This window comes from Mauremys mutica, chromosome 2 (assembly GCF_020497125.1).
Source record: "Mauremys mutica isolate MM-2020 ecotype Southern chromosome 2, ASM2049712v1, whole genome shotgun sequence".
NCBI classification, from domain to species: Eukaryota; Metazoa; Chordata; order Testudines; family Geoemydidae; genus Mauremys; species Mauremys mutica.
Window position 1 is genome coordinate 216,319,400 of NC_059073.1, and position 21,103 is coordinate 216,340,502.

The 21,103-nt window shown below is 40.3% G+C and overlaps 1 protein-coding gene across 2 annotated transcripts in view; it reads right to left on the reverse strand.

Annotated features, from left to right (window-relative positions):
* Nucleotides 1-15,726, reverse strand: part of ATP2C1 (ATPase secretory pathway Ca2+ transporting 1) — a 113,451-nt gene extending 97,725 nt beyond the window's left edge. For both annotated transcript variants that reach the window (XM_045005160.1, XM_045005163.1), the window contains exon 1: nucleotides 15,609-15,726. In XM_045005160.1, the coding sequence (XP_044861095.1) occupies nucleotides 15,609-15,698 (90 nt within the window). In that variant the 5' untranslated portion in view covers nucleotides 15,699-15,726. The remainder of the gene's footprint in view (nucleotides 1-15,608) is intronic.
* Nucleotides 15,727-21,103: the final 5,377 nt, after the last annotated feature.

The window sequence follows — 21,103 nt, forward strand, 5'->3', positions numbered from 1 at the left end:
ATTGCAGGTGCTCAAAATACTTCAGGATTAGGCTCCTATTGAGCTTCACAACTCCCCCCACAAGATGGTCATTTATTCCCCATTTCCTTACAGGAATGCTAGAAGTGGTCCTTAATTTGTTCACTTAAAATGTGTGCTTGAAGGGCTAGCATGTCAGGTGCTTACTGTAAGGCATTTGAGATGTGGCTTGAATTTCAACTCCTAATACACAGGAAGATGAATCAGCAAAAGAGAGTTTATCCTAGATGGAAAACAATTAAGTTTTATTTGATACCAGTGAGCACAATTACAGAAGGAAATAAATTATTTTGGGCAAGAATACATATCTTCATATGTTTTATACAGCACTTGGTACAATGGAGCCCCGATCCTGAGGCACCTCTGTTGTACCATAATATTTTATACTATCTATTAAATGCAGAACTCCATATTTAGTGCAGTTTTCACATAAAATTTAGCTTCTGAAGCACAACAATTCACATATTTGAATTGTAATCCCTCAGTTATCTGAATAAATTTGGAATTAGCATAACGTGACTGATGGAACACCTGGACTACCGCCCCCCTATTAGCAGATACATATTTTCTAAGGAAATTCAGTGAGCAGCAAACAACTCAGTTAAGGTAAAAATTAACATGGGCCTCAAAGTGATTCTAAATGAATAATATGCCTTCAGTCCCGAAGCACTTTGACAGTATAGGGAAATACAGCCACATATTGGATGAAGGACAGCAATCAATTAGTGCATATCATACTTCACAGCAATGAAGGGAGGGGAGTAGAGAAAGTTTTAGCTTGCGACATGAGGCAAACTTCTGTTTGAAACAAAGTCTTGGTAACTTTATTATACACAGTAGACAGCACTTTCAAGAGGTCACTTAAAAATAGTGCTGTCGATTAATCGCAGTTAACTTACACGATTAATTCAAAAAAATTAATCATGATTATCAGTTTTAATCACACTGTTAAATAGAATACCAATTGAAATTTATTAAATATTTTAGATTTTCTCTATATTTTCATATATATTGTATTGTGTTGGAATTAAAATCAGAGTGTATATGTTTATTACAAATATTTGCACTGTAAAAATGAATAGTATTTTTCAATTCACCTCATAAAAGTACTGTAGTGCAATCTGCTGTGAAAATGCAACTTACAAATGTAGATTTTTTTTTTTAATGTAACTGCACTCAAAAACAAAACAATGCAAAACTTGAGAGCCTACAAGTCCACTCAGTCCTACTTGTTCAGCCAAACTAAAACAAACAAGTTTGTTTACACTGACAGGAGATAATGCTGTCCTCTTATTTACAATGTCTTCAGAAAGTGAGAACAGGTATTTGAATGGTAGTTTTGTAGCTGGCATTGCAAGGTATTTAAGTGCCAGATAAGCTAAATGTTCATATGCCCCTTCATACTTCAGCCACCATTCCAGAGGATGTGCTTCCATGCTGATGACACTCATTAAAAAAGAATGTGTTAATTAAATTTGTGACTGAACTCCTTGGGGGAGAATTGTATGTCCCCTGTTCTGTTTTACCCACATTCTGCCATATATTCAGTGATGAGCTCCCAAAGTCCTAATAACCAGTTCCCTACCAGGTCCTTGCTGGCACTTTGGTGTCAGGGTGGTGGTGTCTTCACTCACTCCAGGATTTCGGTGGCGGGTCCTTCACCCGGAGCGAGTGAAGACCCCCCCTGCCGCCGAAGACCCAGTAGGGAACCACATGGTGAGTACAAGCCCCATGTGCCTATCTCCCCCCACCCATCTGACCCCAACCCACATCCTGCCCCCTCAGAACCCGCAACCCATCCCCCCACTCCTTGTTCCCTGACCACCCCCTTCTGAAACCCCCGACCCTAACTGCTCACCAGGACCCCACCCCCTACCTAACTCGCCCTGCTCCCTGTTCCCTGACCCCATCCATCACCACCCCAAAAGACACCCAGAACTTCCACGCCTACCCAACCCCCTGGTTCTCCGTCCTCTGACCGCCCCCCCCCAGAACCTCCACCCCCTCCAACTGCCCCCTGCCCCTTATCCAACCCCTCCTCCCAGCCCCAGCCCAGCCCCCTTACCATGCTGCTCAAAGCAGCAGGAGCTGCAGAGCTGCCCAGAGCACTGGCATCGGCGGCGTGGCTTGCTGGGGCTCTGAGATGGTGAGAGAAGCAGGGAAGGGGCCGGGGAACCCTCCCCAGCTGGGAGCTCAGGCAGGCTGGACAGGATAGTCCCGCGGGCTGGATGTGGCCCGCGGACCAGAGTTTGCCCACCTGCCGGCCCCTTCAATTTAAAAGAGGGTATAGAACCGGTTATTAAACAACCAGTTCTTGCAAACTGGCTCCAGCTCACCACTGCATATATTTCATGTTATATCAGTCTCAGATGATGACGCAGCACATGTTGTTCAATTTAAGAACACTTTCACTGCAGATTTGACAAAAAACGCAAAGGTACCAATGTGAGATTTCTAAAGATAGCTACTGCACTTGACCCAAGGTTTAAGAATCTGAAGTGCCTTCCACAATCTGAGAGGGACAAGGTGTGGAGCATGCTTTCAGAAGTCTTCAAGGAGCAACACTGATGCGGAAACTACAGAACCTTAACCACCAAAAAAGAAAATCAACCTTCTGTTGGTGGTATCTGATTCAGATAATGAAAATGAACATGCGTTGGTTGCACTGCTTGCATTGTTATTGAGCAGAACCCATTATCAGCATAGATGCATGTCCCCTGGAATGGTGTTTGAAGCATGAAGGGACATATGAATTGCACATGATCTGAAGGTTACAGGTACCTTCACAGGTATAGATTGGTACAGTTATAAATGCCTGGTTCTAATTCAATACTTTCAGAAGGAACTCACATGAAGAGTGAGAGTTTATATTACCTATGAAGAGGTGCTGGTCACGCAGTGTGGGGGAAGTTTACCAAACCAGCTAGCAATCAACTGTGTCAAAGACATTCCTATTGTCAAATCAAGGAGAGCAAGTTTTTCCTTTGGATTACCAAATTGTGTCCAGTCCTGCAAATTGTTCCATATAGGCTGATGTCAGCACAGAACTCCTTGTTCGACTCAAGGCATAAATGCAGAAGTTCATACATAGAATGTATATACTTGAATTATCACAGGACAAAGATAACATTACCTAACCAAAAATAAATGTATTGAATGTGGCTTATCTGGAATGTAAGTGATCCTGCTAATAAACTGTTGTATAATTTTTTTAATTTTTTTTTTAAATCAAGACAGGTTCATGAATGTCAATTACAGTTAGGACTCAGGACAGTTAAATGACTGAGATCACATAACTTCAATGCTTCATAAATATCCCATTTACTCTGCATGTAATTGCTAGTTACCTGCGTTAGCAATTTTCAACACATAATGGTTCTCCCATTTTCCTTAATGGAAGTCAGATGCTCTTTTCAAACTGATGTTAGCTAGGAAAAAAAGCCTGTGGTTTCCTCCTGTGACAATGTGTTGTCTGACTTCTGCAATAGGAAGTATAAATTTACAGCAATGTTTTGGAAATGGATAACCTTGGAATACTCTTCAAGAGTGATTTTCTTAAATGCCAATTTATAGGGCTGGATAATATAATCAAACCAGAAATGAGGTAATATTTTTGTCTTGCTAGATAAATTGAAAAATTAGTTCTTTGAGAAGAGCACATTAAAACCCCATGCAAATGCCCCATGAAGTAAAGTGGCATAAATTATTTCTATTGTATTTGTTCAAGAGTACGGAGGTTTTTAAACAGCACCTCGAATTTAAGGTCTTATAAGCCTGACAAGAAAAAATTGTCTAGTTTATAGATATACTGTGACCATCAGCAGGGGCAAAATGAATTTTTCTAAATTTACCTACTTAGAAACTGGGTTGTAACCAGATTAGCCTACAATATTATTAAAACCACACATCTGTAGATTCTGCTTATTCACTGCAGAAAAGTGGCTCATGATGGTTTTCAGATGCTATTTTGGGACTACTAACAGTTATCCCTGAAGCCAAAGTCAGTTTCTTATACCAAGCTGTCTCCAAACCCATATTTGGGTGCATATGTTTCCCCTAAAGTTTATAAGCTTTCCTCTGGGATCTTCAGATTTCCTGCATAGATTATATGCACTCCTCACTGATAAAAAATAAACCCTGAGGAAGAATTAACTTGTATTATAATACATTACTTGGACTGTCAGAGGCTGGTTTGGCATGCCAGGAAACAGTGCAGGATCAGTTTTAACTGATTATCAATTAGATTATGAATCATCAATAGTAACTAACCTCACTTTCCAAGGAACCTAATCTCAGTCATTCTTTAAGAATTCAGGGTGTAACATAAAATAAGAGGTGTTCTTTAAGATATTTGTACAAGAAATAGCAATTGCTTTATATCAGAGTGGATAAAAGGCTAATTTAAATAGCATTATGTCCTAATCATATCTGCAAACAGAAGTCACTTAATTCTCAAAGAACCTCTGATATGTACCCATAATATGCATGTTTTCATGCATTTTCTACCAAGTCCATCAACAGACCTTGTTGATTTATTATGCATGACAGCATTTAACAAAGTTTTAATAAGAAAGCAGCAACCAAATTCATTCATTAATTTCTTAGTTACCTACTTAGAAAAGACTAATGCTATTTGGTTAGTCAAAGCTATGATTAAATACATCAGGACTGTTTCTCATAAATACATTAGGCAATTGGGCAGCAAAAGAGTGGATGGATTATTGAAGACCATGAACAGAATAATTGAGACACTGGATCAGATCAGGACTTCATGCAGTTGACTATCTTGTGTCTTGCATTGTTCAGTACCAGATGCTTCAGAGAAGCAGGCAAGAAAACCTGCAGTAGGGCAGGGTCTAAATAACTGCCATGTGGAAAAAGCTCTTCCTAACTCAGTTGCGGAATAGCCTATACCTTGAAGCACGAGTGTCCATCTCTTCCAGACTCAAGTTCTTGTTCATATAAGTGTTTATAATCCTGTTAAGCTCTTTGCTACAAAATGTAATTGAAGCCATGAGTTCCACAGGCTATTGTGTTCTCTCTAGACAATATATATTTTATAGATTTTTACTGACGTGGTTCAGATCTAATTCCATCACTGGTACTAGAACAGCTTTAGTATGATCAAAAGGAAATAGTTTCCCTAAAGTTTTCAGGCAACCTTTGAGGAGTAGCTCAGTACTGTAATCATGTAAAGCTAAGTTCAGATTGAAATTAAATTAAATATAGCATTAAAATAGATTTATCAAAGTGTTAAATCAATAGAAGAGGGTCTTTGAATACACATCTTTTCTTGACATCCCAGTGGATAGCAGTCATACAACATATTACATTCACAACATAATGCAGGACAATATAAAAAAAGAGACCATGAACAGCAATGTATATAATTTTACATAAATACAGCTACTAACTAGGATTTAAAAAATTGAATAAGACTGTGAATGCTTCTTTCAATGGAATTGACAATTCCCCCCACTGCTTGGAGCTGCAGTGCCGAAAGTATATTGCATCTAAAAGACTTTTGTATTTCAATATTTCAGATCTACAAACAAGCTTCATTATGAAATTGAACCATAAGTTATCCATTGAAGTTTGCCTTCATGCCAGTCAATCAATCTGGTCATTTGAGACTCTTTAGAATTATGTAGAGAACAGCTACAGTCAAGTTCAGTGTTCAGGCAAAACCTTCTCTGAATGATTCAAAGGGAATAGTTAACGAGTCTACAGTCTTGCATACATGCTTCCATTCCACTTTCACAAGAGTATGAAGCGTACCCTACTAGTAGATCAGGAATCTCCAGATCGGAACATAAAAAAAGCCCAGGTGGCAGGAATTTATCAGCCATTCTGATCTGGAGTTTTAATTAAGTTGAGATCAGAATGAGTGAAACAACTGCCAGCAAGTTTAAAAAAGTAGGATTAGCAAACCACTAGTAGTATTTATGGACTTGTTCCCAAAAGTTCTCCTAAGCAAATAGATCCTAAGTATTTACTCTGCTAGAAAAAGGAATGGGGCCTTCAGAAGCAAAAGCTTGTACTAAACACTGTGTGTGGCAATCCATACAGCACAACCAGCATTCCACTCCGTGTTTTTAGAGTAAATGAAAGGAAACATTCCTTTACTGACTATCACCACATAAACATGGGGACTAAACCAATCAGAAAACTCAAGCTATTCTTTTTCTGTGCATAGTTGGGATTTTTAGCTATTGTAAAAACCATTAGTGAGAGGGGGAAACACTACCTGTCAAAAGTAGTTTCTTCTCTTCCAAATGATACCATTGGAATTTTTGTCCAAAATATTATGTTGAAAGGTCAGATGACAAAAATGATGCACCCCTTTCATTAAGTCAAGAGCGCTATGTCTAACAGTGTTTTACAAGGAATAGGTTTAACAGGAATGAAAGATTTCAGCTTGTTACCGGCATCTCATGAATGCTGATCATGTACCTTGATATTGATCATATATTGAATAATGACACTCAAGTCAGCAGAGTAGCTTCAACTCCAAACTCACCCCATCACTTCCCCAACACCTTTCCCATCCTTGAACTAGCAGTAGAGTTGATTAACAGTTTTACATTTATAAAATCAGTTTCTAAAAAAAATTTATAGAGCAATGCAAGTCATGCAACTTTCACATCAGAAGGTTTAGTGAATTATGTTATAATCTACTGCTGAGAATCCCACCATTTCTTTGGCAGAAGTCTGCTTCGAAGTGGGGACTAAACATTAGTCTGAACTGATCAGATGTGCATATTATTTTACTGATTGCTCAATTTGCTTACAACCTCAAGACAGCAAATAAGCAAGCTTGTGGCCAGCTGCAAAAGCTATGACAAACATCCTTCTCTCCATATGTGTGTGTCACACAGAGAAATAATTTCAGATGTCTAAATACACTTCCATTAGCATAGCAACTAGATTCAAAACTATCAAAAATATGAATCAAACCATTCATTCAGCTAGCTTGAATTGAGGCAGTGATTCAAGAACTGAAATGGCTATAAATATGGCTCAATACAGCAATGATGCACGGTTTGGTTTTTTTTTGTTTTTGTTTTTGTTTTGCAATCCTTACTAGATGGACAATGACTTATTAAAAAGCTCTATGGACTCAGGCCCTAACTGCTGTAAGTGTTCAGTAGTTACCTTATAGCTACACGTTATTGGCTAAAGTGGTCAATTTTCTCCAGACAAAAAGCTACCTCATTCCTGTGAAGCTATAAAACACAACTGCCATAAAGGAACAATGACTTTAGAAATCATTACACCTAACCTTCACATTCCCACAAACTAGTTGATCCATCTATCAGGTTACAGCTGAAGAGGTTTTTCTTTTTACCTTTTCTTGAGTCCTCTTTTCTTTCAATGCTAATACAAGTTTCCCAACTGCATTGAGAGGAAGCTCGGAGAAATAGGAGAAGTGATATTTATGCAATAGATTATCCATAATTCAAGTCAGCTAGACAATTCTTCTCTTTAGGGCACTGTTAAATAAGCTCCCCAGGCTGGAATTTGAAATGTGAATGTGTCTTTTCTATCTTCTTGTAAAGAATGGTAGTCCTTAGTCTTGCACACACCCTTTTCTGCAGTGCAACTGGTGTTAACCAGAAGATCAAATGCAGTGTCTACAACAAATGACCAGTGTTAAAATGCCACAAGGACAGCATGAGCAGGGCAGTCACGCAGAATGCGAGTCACTTCTCCAGCAGTGATCTGACTATTCTATTTCTAGTAAGACTATCCTACTGCAGCTATTAGATAGCTGGTGACTTTCCCCATCCCCCTCACTACAGAAGTTAAATCTTAATTCCTTTTAAAGCTTGTTTAGCTCCAGTAAATAGTTGGCTGTTTCTAGCATTTACCTCTCCCCCCACACCCCTCCCCCAGCTGCATTTCATCAACTGTAAGGTCTGATTTCACTTTCGTTCCACAGAGAATCTTGTTATTTATTGGTCTCAAATCCACATGTGTTACTTTAGTCTCCATTTTCTAATATGGAATTGCTGGATGTCACAAATGCTGGTTATAACGCATAACAATTTAAGCTCATATAAAGCTTAGGCTGCAACTAGCACCTTCACTTTGAGTAATCCTTGCAATCATGTTTTCTTTCAAGTTACTGTATTCGCCTTCCTCCCAAACCCTTCAAATATATAAATTTGATCAGACAAGTAGCAGCATTCTTCTGGCTTTTATGGTGAATGTCAAAAACAGTGAAAGATTTTTCAGTTGAATATCTTAACTAGAATCCTCTGCTTTTAGAATTACAGAAGATTTCTGCTAGAAGTGACAAAATCCTTGTCATGCTGAAGAGGGGGGTTAGCTGCTAATTAAATCCTGTAGTCTTTACTCAGAACATACTAAAGTCAATGGGAATTTACTGGGCAAAATCCTTTGAGTTGTTATTTGGGTAAATGTTGATAATTCCTTGGGCATTCAGGTAAAGACTAGGATTGGGGTAGTAGAAATACAGCAACCAAGGACTAATTAACCACAAATACTAGGCTTTCTGTGCACTGAAGGTTACCGAATACAAGAACTGATTTCTTTACTGTGTGAATCTCAGTAGAAATTGATCCATTTGACAGAAATATTTTGCTATTTCTATGGCTATGTCTACACCACACTGTAAATCCAGCTCTGGGGGACTCTGTGCCTATGGACTCTGTTTCCAAGCCCACACATGAGCTTCCACACTGCATTGTAAACCTGGGCTTACAAATGCTGGACCCAGGTCTCACAAATCATGCTAGTGCATCCATACTGCACTACGCAGACCTTCTGACTTAAATCTGTGGCTTGATCTGCGTCCACACTGCAAAATGACAGCATTTGGGCCTCAGTCTGAGTAGAACTTGGGCTCAGACACCCCTCTAGGTGAATCATAGAGCCTAGAGTGCTTACTGATCTGAGTGAGGCAGATGTGTATATGGACAGTAGGGGGTTTTGGGCTCAAATCTGAGTCTGGGTGTACAGCTCAACGTAGACATACCCTATGCGGGCCTTCCTGGAAGGCCTTCTCTTTATTAGGTTATATAGTTAGATTTTTCTGTTAGTAGCATTGCCATAGCACCTAGAATCACGGTCATAGACCAGGATCACAGTGTGCTATCTACAGAATATTGTAGTTTGTTTTCAATATTAATCCAGCCATAGGCACCGACTCCATGGGTGGAACACCCACAGAACAGAAAACAGTGGGTGCTCCACACCCAACAGCAGCCCTCCCCAATCAGCTCCTCTCTCTGCCCCCAGCACCTCCTGCCTGCCAGCAGCCCTGCCGATCAGCTCCTCCCCTCCCTCCCAGTGCCCCTCTCACAGTGGATCAGCTGTTCAGCAGCATGCAGGAGGCATTGGGGGAAAGGGGAGGAGTGACGGCAGGGTGCACTCAGGGGAATGGGGTGGAACAGAGCAGGGGCAGGAAGAGGTGGGGCAGAGCAGCAGTCAAGTACCCCCCAGCAACTCAAGGACTGTGCCTGTGAATCCAGCTCTTAAGTGATTAGCCATGGCATCCCTCTGCTCTAGGTGTGGAAACTCTGCACAAGCAGCCATTTTGTTATTTCATGTTTGGAATCCTGCCCATGGTGAATGCATTTTATGTTCCTAAATGACCGCTTGGCTGCTTATGCTTCAGCCCCTCTGTTTGTATGGCAATGGGCCCACTTAAGGTGATATTCCAGTTTCACTTGCACAAAGATGCCAGCCAGAGAGGGGCATCCTGCACAACACATCTCATGCCCCCACTTTGGTCTGAAGTCCCTGCAAGTCAAAAATGCTACTTCTCTTTATCAAAGACATCATCATTCATGCGACTAGCCTGCCCACCTGAACAGCGAAGAAAAGGAAAACTGGATTAGTAATTACTTGAGGTTGCCAAATACACGTGTTGCTGCACACCCAGAGGAAATGTATTAATACTACTCTGACATACCAGAAGAATCATTGTTGTAGGTATTCTGCAATGGTAAGCCCACGGCTCATGCTCAGAGTAAGAATAATAAAGCCATCAACACAAGTGGTGCCCTCATTCTGAGAATTAGGCACCTCCCCCCAAGTTTGTTTCAACATTGCTCTTCCACAATGGGTGAAAACAGACTTTGCACACAACGGTTCCATGCGACCTCTTTACTGTCACCTAGCTCCTGTAAGAGCAAAGGAGGAATAGTATTATAGAATGGACAGAAATACATAGACTAATATACCATGATCCAGAACCAACAACTGCCTGTTTTCAAAGCCCTGAAATACCTTAACAAGCCAATATGCTTTCCTCCAAGAGTGATGGGTCTCCTGTGTGTGGACTTGTTTCAGGACATGCCTACATTAATCCTTTGTAAGCCAGGTGTGCCAGTTTCTATGTATGATACAGATGGGTATTTATTGAGCACAAGGGGAGACATCTGCAATAACCCAGATGGCTAGAGGTCTGAAAGCATAGGAAGCAGTGTCATCTCATTGCTGGATAGCTTCACCATAGCCAGAATCCCAGTTCTACAAATTTTCTTAATAGCCCCTTAGACACTTAAGCAACGTATAAAAGATGAAATTATGCAGTGTTATACTTGCCAAGAAAGCTTGTATAATTCACATGAATAAACTAGTGATGCATATTTTATTACTGTTTTTTCTTTAAGAAAAAGGGTTACAAGCTAAGGAAAGCAAAGACAAGTTTAACATACATCACTGTCACAATGCATTAATGCAAGAGTTTCTGGTGAAAGGCTCTCTGTTCTCCTTTAGTATTTTTCCCCCGCAAACTAGATTATGTCATCTGAAAACCAGTTACTTGTAGCTGTTCAATAAGATCTTTTCTCGTCGTTATCCAGTGGCCTCAAGCCTCACAATATATTTAAAGGAAATTATAATAAACTTGCATTCAGCTTGACTGGAGGGGGTGTGGCAGAAATCAGTAAGTTTATACTGAAATATTGATCCATTATTTGGTTCAAACAGCAAATAATGCAGAATAAACCCATCAGCCCCAGAATGGGCTGACATCCACTATCATCAAGAGTAACATTCTTCCATTTTGTTCAACTAGCACAGTACAAGTCAAGGTCCAGATCGTGGAACTAGATTCTCAACATTTAAAGAGAGCTGCAAGCTGAAGTTTATTATTGTCATTAAAATGTTTATATTGCAATAGCAGCCATAGGCCCCAGTCAGGATCAGGGCAGGCACTTTTTTGGGGTCTTTCTATAAATGTAAATAAAATACATTTCAACTACAAACCTAGAGACACTGTTTCTACCACAGGGATCTTACAAGGTAAGGACATGAGTGACATTCAAAGATTCACTTCTGCCACAGTACCTATAGAACAATACTAGCCAATGGTAGTGGGCTGTTCCTTGCTTTATCTCCTTCTCCTGCCCACCCTGTTTGTCTCATCAACACAATTCATGTTGTAACAACCTAGATCGTAACTTTGGGGCAGGAACTTTTTTTTTTTTTTAAACTAAGTCTGTAGAATGCCTAGTGCAACAGCCCCTGATCTTTGATTGGTTCTGTTAGGCACAACTATAGTGCAAACAAATAGTAAGGGATACAACAGTCCTATAAACAGTATGATTTGCAGATAATTTCCTTCTCATACATTGCTTTGATTAAAGTGGCATGTGTTCTAGTACAGAATGTCAGTGTAGGGTTTATAGCTCATCTCAATTGATTAGACTCTTCCAGTTGCTATGCATACTTCCACCTTTTCATGTTCTCTGTATGTATAAATATCTCCTGTCTGTGTGTTCCATTCTATGCATCCGAAGAAGTGAGCTGTAGCTCATGCTGAAATAAATTTGTTAGTCTCTATGGTGCCACAAGTACTCCTGTTCTTTTAGTATAGGGTTTAACATATTTCCTGTTCCTATCAGCATGATTTGTTTGAATCTGGTTAAACCCCAGTCTACTTCCTGTTTAATTTTGAAAGGCAAAAACTTCATCCTGAACTTGTGGATATACTTGAAAGTAATTTTTAATTTACACTTTTACTGAAAGACAGATGTTACAATCGCTGAAAAGCAACATCTGAGTTTTCAGAATGCTTCTTTATAAACTTTACGGTCAGAAGGGACCACCATGATCATTTAGTCTGACTTCCTGCTCATTGCAGGCTATAGAACCTCAGCCACCCACTCCTGAAATAGACCCCTAACTTCTGGCTGATTTACTGAAGTCCTCAAATCATGGTTTAAAGACTCCAGGCTACAGAGAATCCACCATTTACACTAATTTAAGCCTGCAAGTGACCTGTGCCCTATGCTGCAGAGGAAGGTGAAAAAAGTCCACAGAATCTCTGCTAATCTGACCCAGGGGAAAATTCCTTCCCAACCCCAAATGAGGCCGTTAGACCCTGAGCACGTGGGCAAGACCCAAGAGGCAGATACCTGGGAAAGCATTTTCTGTAGTAACTCAGAGCCCTCCCCATCTAATTTGCTACTAGCATTCACAGATCAGTCACATGCCATTGTAGGCAGTCTCATCATACCATCCCCTCCATATGCTTATCAAGTTCAATCTTGAAGCCAGTTAGCTTTTTGTCCCCACTGCTCCCCTGGGAAGGCTGTTCCAGAACTTCACTCCTCTGATTGTTAGAAATGTTCATCTAATTTCAAGCCTAAACTCTACATGTGTACACATATGTATGTCAGGGCACTCACCCCTGCCCTTCCAGAAATAACATGCACAGTATATGTATCTAATTGCAAATGGCTAGCATGATACCATTTGGCAGCACCACTGTCCCCGTGACTGCTATAGATACAGTGCTGCTAAGAGATACCAACTTCTCCTCCAAAGACAATCAAATTCACTATTCCAGGCAGGGCCGGCTCCAGGGTTTTTGCTGCCCCATGCAGGAAAAAGAAGCCACAATCGCGATCTGCAGCTCTACCACCGCCGCTTCAGTCTTCGGCAGCAATTCGGCAGCTGGTCCTTCGGCGGCAGGTCCCTCACTCCCTCTCGGAGCGAAGACCCGGACGTGCCACCCCAAGCAGCTGCTTGCTGGTCTGGTTCCTGGAGCCAGCCCTGATCCCAGGGAACATGTTGACCAAGAGGAGTGGCTCAAGTGTAAGGGAGACTGAACTTTCCCAGGACCTTGTGTATGAACTTACTCCTACAAGAGGCAAGAATAACCACCAATGGGCCTAACTATTTTCAGAGCTCAACTCAAGACTCCTTTTCTTCACGCTTTCCCTCTCCTCTTCCCCCACAAGCTGGGAAGGAAGAGCTTGTTATTCTGTTTTAAAATACTTGAGAGGTGGTCAAATACAATGGCGGGGGAGGGGAGGAGATCATGCAAGTTCCCAGATAACTGAAGCTCTGTTATATTATGCACTGATATTCTAAATATTACCACCAGAAACAAACCCTTCTTTGTAGTCACCAAATAAATAAAAGTTTGACAGTTATCAAAGCTTCCTTTGTTTTGTCGCTCACTTGTACATATCATGTCTTTTTAATCTCTCCCCAGCTGCCATATTTAGTCATTTGTCACTCATCTTTGGATTCTATTTTATGTTCTAGTCCTGTCCTGTAAAAGCATTAAACTATCTACAGCCTTGCTATGGCATGGAGTAGAAGTATCATGGCCACCATTGTTATACACAGTAAAGGGCTGTCACTTGTATGTAATCAAGATGACCATTTCCCTTTTTACCATTTCATAGTAGTTGTGAGTTCTGTGTCCCATTCTTTATCCACTATCCCAAGTTCTTTTCTGTATTATTGCTCTGTAATCAGCAGCCTACATTTTATGCTTGTATTGAGAGTCATCCCCCAGCGTATTGTTTAACATTTATCTAAATTAAAATCTCACTCTATTTAGATGTGCCTCTTATGCAAAGATCTCCAGATCAATTATTCTGTAGCTTCAGCTGAGCCACTACAAATCTGATCAATGTATAATTTATTTTATCCTCCAGATTGTTTAATGGAAATGCTAATTAATATTTGTTAATTAGCACCCATACCAAACCCTGTGGATCTCAGGGGATATTACTTTCCCCATTTTGATGGTTTACTGTTAATAAATTATGCCTAGATTATGATCCGACCACTTCTGTATTCACATTACAGTATTCTGAACCAGAGATGTGTTTTTGTAGCTTGCCATTTTTAATGGCATGAAAAAACACCACACTACAGCTAGCTGAAGCAAATCTACTGTCTTTTCTTTGTTTACCAAACCTATAAAATAGGCCAAAGGCTATTAGTCTTTTCTGAAGAGGAAAGAAAACATCTAATTATTTCCCTGAGAACCAAGGTATGTGTCTATCTTGACACCCTGATAGAGCTGGGTCCATCCCCACCCCGCACACACACGTGAAATTGACAGCTATCTTAGCTTTTGTGCATCTCTAGAACCACCCCTCTTCCCCACTCCTCCAAGCTTGGTCTTGTGTCGTTACAATGCCCATTTCTACCCAACTCAAACTTCTCAGCAGGTCATTGTTCCACCCAAGTCCTCAAGCCAGCCTGCCCTACACATTAATTCAGACATACTGACTCAAAGTGCTGTAAACAGCTGATGGAAGGATGTCAGGGAAGAACATTGTTTAGGTGAGAACACAGTGGAGACTTTTATCCCAATTCCCCAGCTACCAATCCACTTCAAATTCCCACCCACCACCTGCACAGTACCCTCCCCAAACTGGTGTAGTTCTTCACTGAGAGAGTCTGGTCACCCTACCCACAATTTTACAGCAGTTCTGACTTCAGTAGGAGATATTTGCATACAGTAGACAAAAAAACTGGACTATATGCCTTTAGCAGAGGCTCTACTTACCAAAGCAGGGAACGGGACCTGTGGAAAGCCAGACTACAGGGAGAACAATAGGAAACACAAGAGGCCAGATTTTCAAGGAGTTCAGCTCTCATTTAGGAGCCAAAATAATAGGCCAGATTGTCAAAAGAACTCTGCATTGTTGGCACAAATGGACAGATGTGTTAAGTGCTTCAGGGCCTAAAAATGCAAATAAGCACATAGTGGGATTTTCAAAAGCATCGAGGTGCCTAATGCCCATTGAAATCACTGGAAGTTAGGCATCTAGGGGACTTCAGAAGATCCCATTAGATGCTCATCTGCATCTTTAGGCACCTAACTGCCTTTAAAAATCTGGCCCTAAACTCATTTGTTAGTCTGGCCATCAGTGTTACAGCAGGAGATACCAAGCATGGAGTACTTTAGGCACTAAACAACAAGAGCCAGATTTTCAAAACAGGAGCTGGGCTTGTTTTCAAACCTAGCCCCTGCTGTGGCTACTGACCGCTTGACTATTTGCTCCATGCACAGTAGCAGAAATACAGGGCTCCAAGGGATATATTTGAATGAAATGAAAAGCCTAGAGGGGTTTCTGATCTGTAAGCTGCAAGATTTATGTTGTTTTCCTTTGCTTTTTCCCCTTTCTTCAGAAGGGCAGAATTTAAAATTCACAAGAATGGAAATGTGGCCTTCTAGCAGCCCTCAACCTACCCTGCTTGTTTGAAGAAGGTCCCTGGCAAGTTTTCTCATAGCCTAGAAACTATGAGAAAGTTTTTGCCATGGGCCATCAATTAAATAAAGGAAAGAACAAAAAATAACTAACCTCTTCTCCCATCTTCTCTTGCTCATCAACCTTACTTCCTCTCTTCCTTCTCCGAAGGAGCCGCCCCTTCAGATCTTCCCCTGAAACCATGGCCTTTGACAAGACTGCTAACACAGCAGAAGAGATGTTGCAATGCTGCCTTTATAAAAGGTCAGATTGGGCTAGTCTGACTGCCACTTAAAGGGACATAGCAGGACCTGTAGGTTAGGGGAAAGATTGCTAGACATCTTTATGTTTTCCTTTTTCTTTCTGGAAACCTTTAGGTTTGAGACAGCCTGAGATAAACAAACCAAGAAAAAAAATAATGTAAATCCACCAAAGAGACTTTATCCTGCATTAGCCAGAGCATGTTCAATTAATGATGGGATACATGGGAGCTAATTGGAAGGAAATGTGTAATTGGAAAGGGTGCATCTCATTAAAAGCCAGCTACCAAGGGCCAGGTATTAAGGGCCTGATTTTCAGAAGGGCTGAGCACGCAAAAGTCCAGCTGAACAATAGTACCTGAGGGGGCTCAGCACCTCTGCAAATCAGGTGCTGCTTGATACATGACTTAGCCTTTTACACACCTAGTTCTCAAGCTAATTTCCCTTCAGATCAGAGAAGGGGAAACTTCATAAAGCAGTGAGAGGAAGCAGCAGGCTAATCCAGAGAGAGAAACAGAAGAAAGGCTTTGCTAACAGGGCCCTGAATTTCATAATATTAATTGGGGAAAGTTTGACTAGAAGAGTGATGTTTTAAAGTACAGTACAGCTCAGAAAACTTATTGTGAAAAATGTTTCTTGCTCTGTTTATAAATCAAAAAAGGATTTTTCCAACTGCCCATTGTTTAGTATCTATCTGCATATTAAGCTGTTCTTGCTCCCTTTTAGAGCCCCTACAAAAATTATTCTGGGATTGGACATTCTATCTTAAAAAAGAAGTAGCAGAAATACAAAGAGTTGAGGGATGGATGATCAGAGACATAGGAAGACTTCCCTATGAAGAGAGATTAAAGGACTGGGAATGTTTAGAGAGGAGTTGAATAATAAGGGAAAGGAAAGAGGCATACAAAATAGACAAGGGAAAATGTAGGCTCTTAATAAGCCACTTTCATAAAACAATAACAAAGGACTGGACACCTACATAGCTATTAAGAACATCCATGTTTTACATTGGCTGGGACACAGTTTTTTATGTCATGGATAGAAATCTTCATGCTTTGGGGCACAGGCCAACAGCCAACTGAGAGGATTAGAAAGAAACTTCATTTGTGGACAGCTATTTCACAATTGCCCATTCTGGGGTTTCTTCTCACTTTCTTTATACGTACGTACATACAGTGCCTTGAATTCAAAGTGCTGGGGAAGGAAAACAGGAGGATTCAGTCATCGAAAATAACGCTATCCAATTTACAAAAGAAATAGGAGAATCATCATTTGATGGTATTTAAGTGAACAAAATAATGGTCTTCGAAAAGGGACATCATTTCATTAGCTGTATCATTAAAAGAGAGGTTTTGAGATGAGATGTAACATGATGGAAAATCATAAAATGTAGAGGTAGGGAATCAGAGTTCCAAATAGTTGACCCTAGTGAAGACACCACAGTTAGAAAGAAAGACAGGAAATTCAATTGTGACAGGAAGACTGTGAGTCAATGAATGAAGGGGTTTTATATTAAAACAAAAAGAATCAGAGTACCACATCAGGGAGCAGATTCTATTGATACATTGTTAAAAATTCTATTACTATAGGCTGAATAATTCTTATAGCAGAGGGGTTAGTAATGCAATACAGAGCCTTTCAACTTTAGGTCACTGGCTCAAATCCAGCTCCAGTAGGTGGAAACTGAAAGTCATTACTATGTGAAGTGCTGGGTGAAATAAGCCAGTGGTTTCAGTGCACATAACTCCACATCACGCACAATTGACAGTAACGAGGGACCTTTGTTCACAGTCTCCACGGAGCAGCCAAGGACTGAATGTTCATACAGTGGATTATTTTCTTATTAAGAGACGGTCCTTCTCCCAAAGCATTGAGACACATTGACAGAACAGTGTGATGCATCTTGAATTATCTGTTCTGCGGGTAAAGGGCATCATTTGTCAAGGCAGTTAGTCTGATAACTTTCATTGAGACTAAAATTCTCTTGGAAGGAAGAAAAGAAAGAATAAACACGGATTTTGGCAGGTATTCCTTTGCCAGTCATGAGGCATGTTGGATGAGCAGATTCCAATGGCAAAGTACTCGATATTCTTTAACTTTTTTCAAACTGTAAACCATCCCATAGTTTGACAAAAATCTGGTGACTGCTGGAATGTCTGGACTTTTCCATTCTGACCTCCGTCCTGCAAGGAGCTTTGCACAGACATGCCCCACTGTAGGATTGGGGCCCATATTTGTCCATAGAGAAGTCAAGAAAAATTCCGAAATGGAGGTGCATTTTTCAATGGATCCCTAGCAAAACTTATGAGAGGTTCGATTATACCATTATGCTCAGAATGTTTGGAGCAGTCATGTGCACAAATTCCCAGACTTTGGGATGCCCCAATCACGTCTACTTAGAATCACAACCTTCAATCTTACAGCCCCTCCAGTAATCCTCAGCAGCGTATCTTTGTGAAGTCTTAACAGGATCATGCAGGACCTATGAAATATTTGATAGTGTGTAATCAAATATGATGGAATTGTTGATGTTTCTATTAGTGTTGTCCCAAGCTTCTAGAAAAGAGCTGTATAGGAAACTAGTATCAAAGGGGTAGCTATGTTAGTCTGGATCTGTAAAAGCAGCAAAGAGTCCTGTGGCATCTTATAGACTAACAGACGTATTGGAGCATGAGCTTTCGTGGGTGCATCCGACGAAGTGGGTATTCACCCACAAAAGCTTATGCTCCAATACATCTGTTAGTCTATAAGGTGCCACAGGACTCTTTGCTGCTTGTATAGCAAACTGTTCTCCTTTATCTACAATTATTCATATGGGTTTTTTAGCGTTGTCTTTCCCATTTAATAGTTCAACTAATCGGCATAGTAGGCCAAAGTCTGTCCTCATCCACACCCAGTGAATGGAGGTAGCATTGTCCAGCTGTAAAAGCAAGAGGGTGGGAGACAAGAGACTTACTCTGCCACTGACTTACTGTGTCACCTTAAGCAAGTCATTTGATCTTTCTGTATCTAATTTTCTTCATCTGTAAAATGGGGATAATAATGATTAGCCACTCTGTGAAGATTTTGAGAGTCTCCAATAAAAAATGCTACCATAGTGTAACCATGTTATTATTGGAGCCATAGGTGTAGCCGAGGGCAAAATTTGATCCACTATCTCTAAGTACAGTCAGTTGCTTTGAATGATTTGACTTGATTGTCTTCTCATGGAAACACAAAGCTCCTGGCTTGAAGAGTCTAACATAAAGGAAGTTTAAGGAGTGGTGTGATGGAGTGGCTGCCCTCTCTGGGTTGGAGAATCAAATTGCTTTTCTTTTTTTCTTTTTCTTTCAGTCCTGGTGTCATAAGCCTTGGTAGCCAAACTTTTGATTAAATAAAAAATGGCAGTAAATTGCATAATATCAGTAGAAATTATGTTGGAAGGAGATATCTTCAGAGAATAAATGAGAAGATTAATCACACAGTCAGTGCTACTTATCACTGAGAACATAATCACCATTGTAATCTCCTGTTTCACTGTAGAAGGCCTTCTCTTGGCTGCCTCCCATTTATGATTAATATGTTACAATAAACATGCACAAATGCCTCAGTTAGAAACCTTTCATTTCTATACACAACAGTGTTTGCATGGAGAATACATTACGGTGTATGTTAATCAGAAAGTATTGTAATACGGATATGTTTGAAAAAAGATCAGTTTACAACCCGGCTATGTCCGTGTTAATCAAGATATAAATGTAGTAGTTCGTAAAAAATTGAGTAACTCCCAAGTCCACAGGGAGAATTAAAAAAACAACTATTGTTGTAGTGGTGAGATAAACCAATATTTCAAGGGCAACAATAGCATGTCTTAGCTGCTACCATAATATAGGGATTTTCTTGTTGTTGCATTTTGATTTCCCAATGTATCTGCAATGGGAATGGACATACTGTAGATTAAAATGTAGTGTTGTTATGCACTGGTCACAACTGTTTGGTGAAACTTGCCACATAACTAAATATTTCTCATCCCTTATAGATTATGCTTTCACAGAAGCTTTTCAAAGACCCCCTCTTTTGACCTAATTCTTCAGGGAGCTATAAATGATGGATGGACAGACTAGTCTGTATACTGTAAAAACTGGCATGATCCCTAGAAGCAAAACTTTTTCCCCTACCACCTATTTCACTTACCTCCAGCAACAGCTTTCCTCTTCAGGGGCAGAATTCTCACTCCCCTACGCTTGCAAAGGGCCTCTTCAGAGGGTTGCTAGATGCCCACTCCCCCGTCTGATGCAGGAGGCAGATGCTAGGAGCACACAGTAATTCCTCTTTCTTTATCGTAATGGCAGAGAAGAAGACCTCATGCCACACTCACACTGTCATTTTGTTTTTAGAAGAGTCCCTTTAAGGACTTCTGTGCCACAGAACAGCTGACTTGTTAAATGATCTTCAGCTGTTATGATGTTTATTATTTTTTTTTGAGGGTGAAGAATTACGCCTATCCTCATTTTAGCATGTGAAAATTTAGGGTGTGCCGCTTGTAAGAGCTCCCCAGAATCCAGCAGCACAGGATGCAGGGTGGTGGCAGGTTGGCAGGTTGTGGGGCATGTGAAGGGCCAGTATGTTCTGCTTCTGCTTAAAGCCCTTTTGCCAGCACACTAGTCTATCACTGGGGACACTCCCAATGCCTGTGTATAGAACACGACTTTCCTCCTTCCATTTAATTTTCCAGGGCATTTCACTGAATGACTTTTCACTTCCATTACCTTATGATTTACTACTATTCTTTTGCTTTTCATATCAGCCATTTCCAGAGTGCAGTAAACTAACCTCTTGCTCTGTTTTCTCAATGCAATTTTTCCTTATCATCTCCAGGGAGCTAAATCCATATCTTCTACCTAAGCCTTTGAGTCTGTTTTAAATAGTAATCTTCAAGCTGACTTTTAAAAACCCCACACTGTATTCCCTGCTATCAAGACATGTTGGATTTTGTACATAAATGTGCTAGCACAATCTTAATAATGATTTATTAATAGTACAGGAAAATAACACTTTCTTAATCTGTGAATTATCGCCTGGGTAGTCAAAAGATTTGAAACATCTGTATTTATTTTTATTATATCCTATATTAAAGGAGTGAAAAGTCTGAGGTATAGTTTCTCTTGATGGTCACACACAACTCCCAGTAACAGGAATTGTATGAGCACATTAATGGGAAAGTGGGAAAATAAATGTCAACGAATCCTGTTTTTAAAGTCCCTGTTTTTGTGGTAACTACAATATTTGTGTATGGTTTATGTGATGCTGGCAGACCAGGTGCCAGTTCTTGCCAAGGCTTTAGGCCTCAACTGAGTGTTGACAAATTCA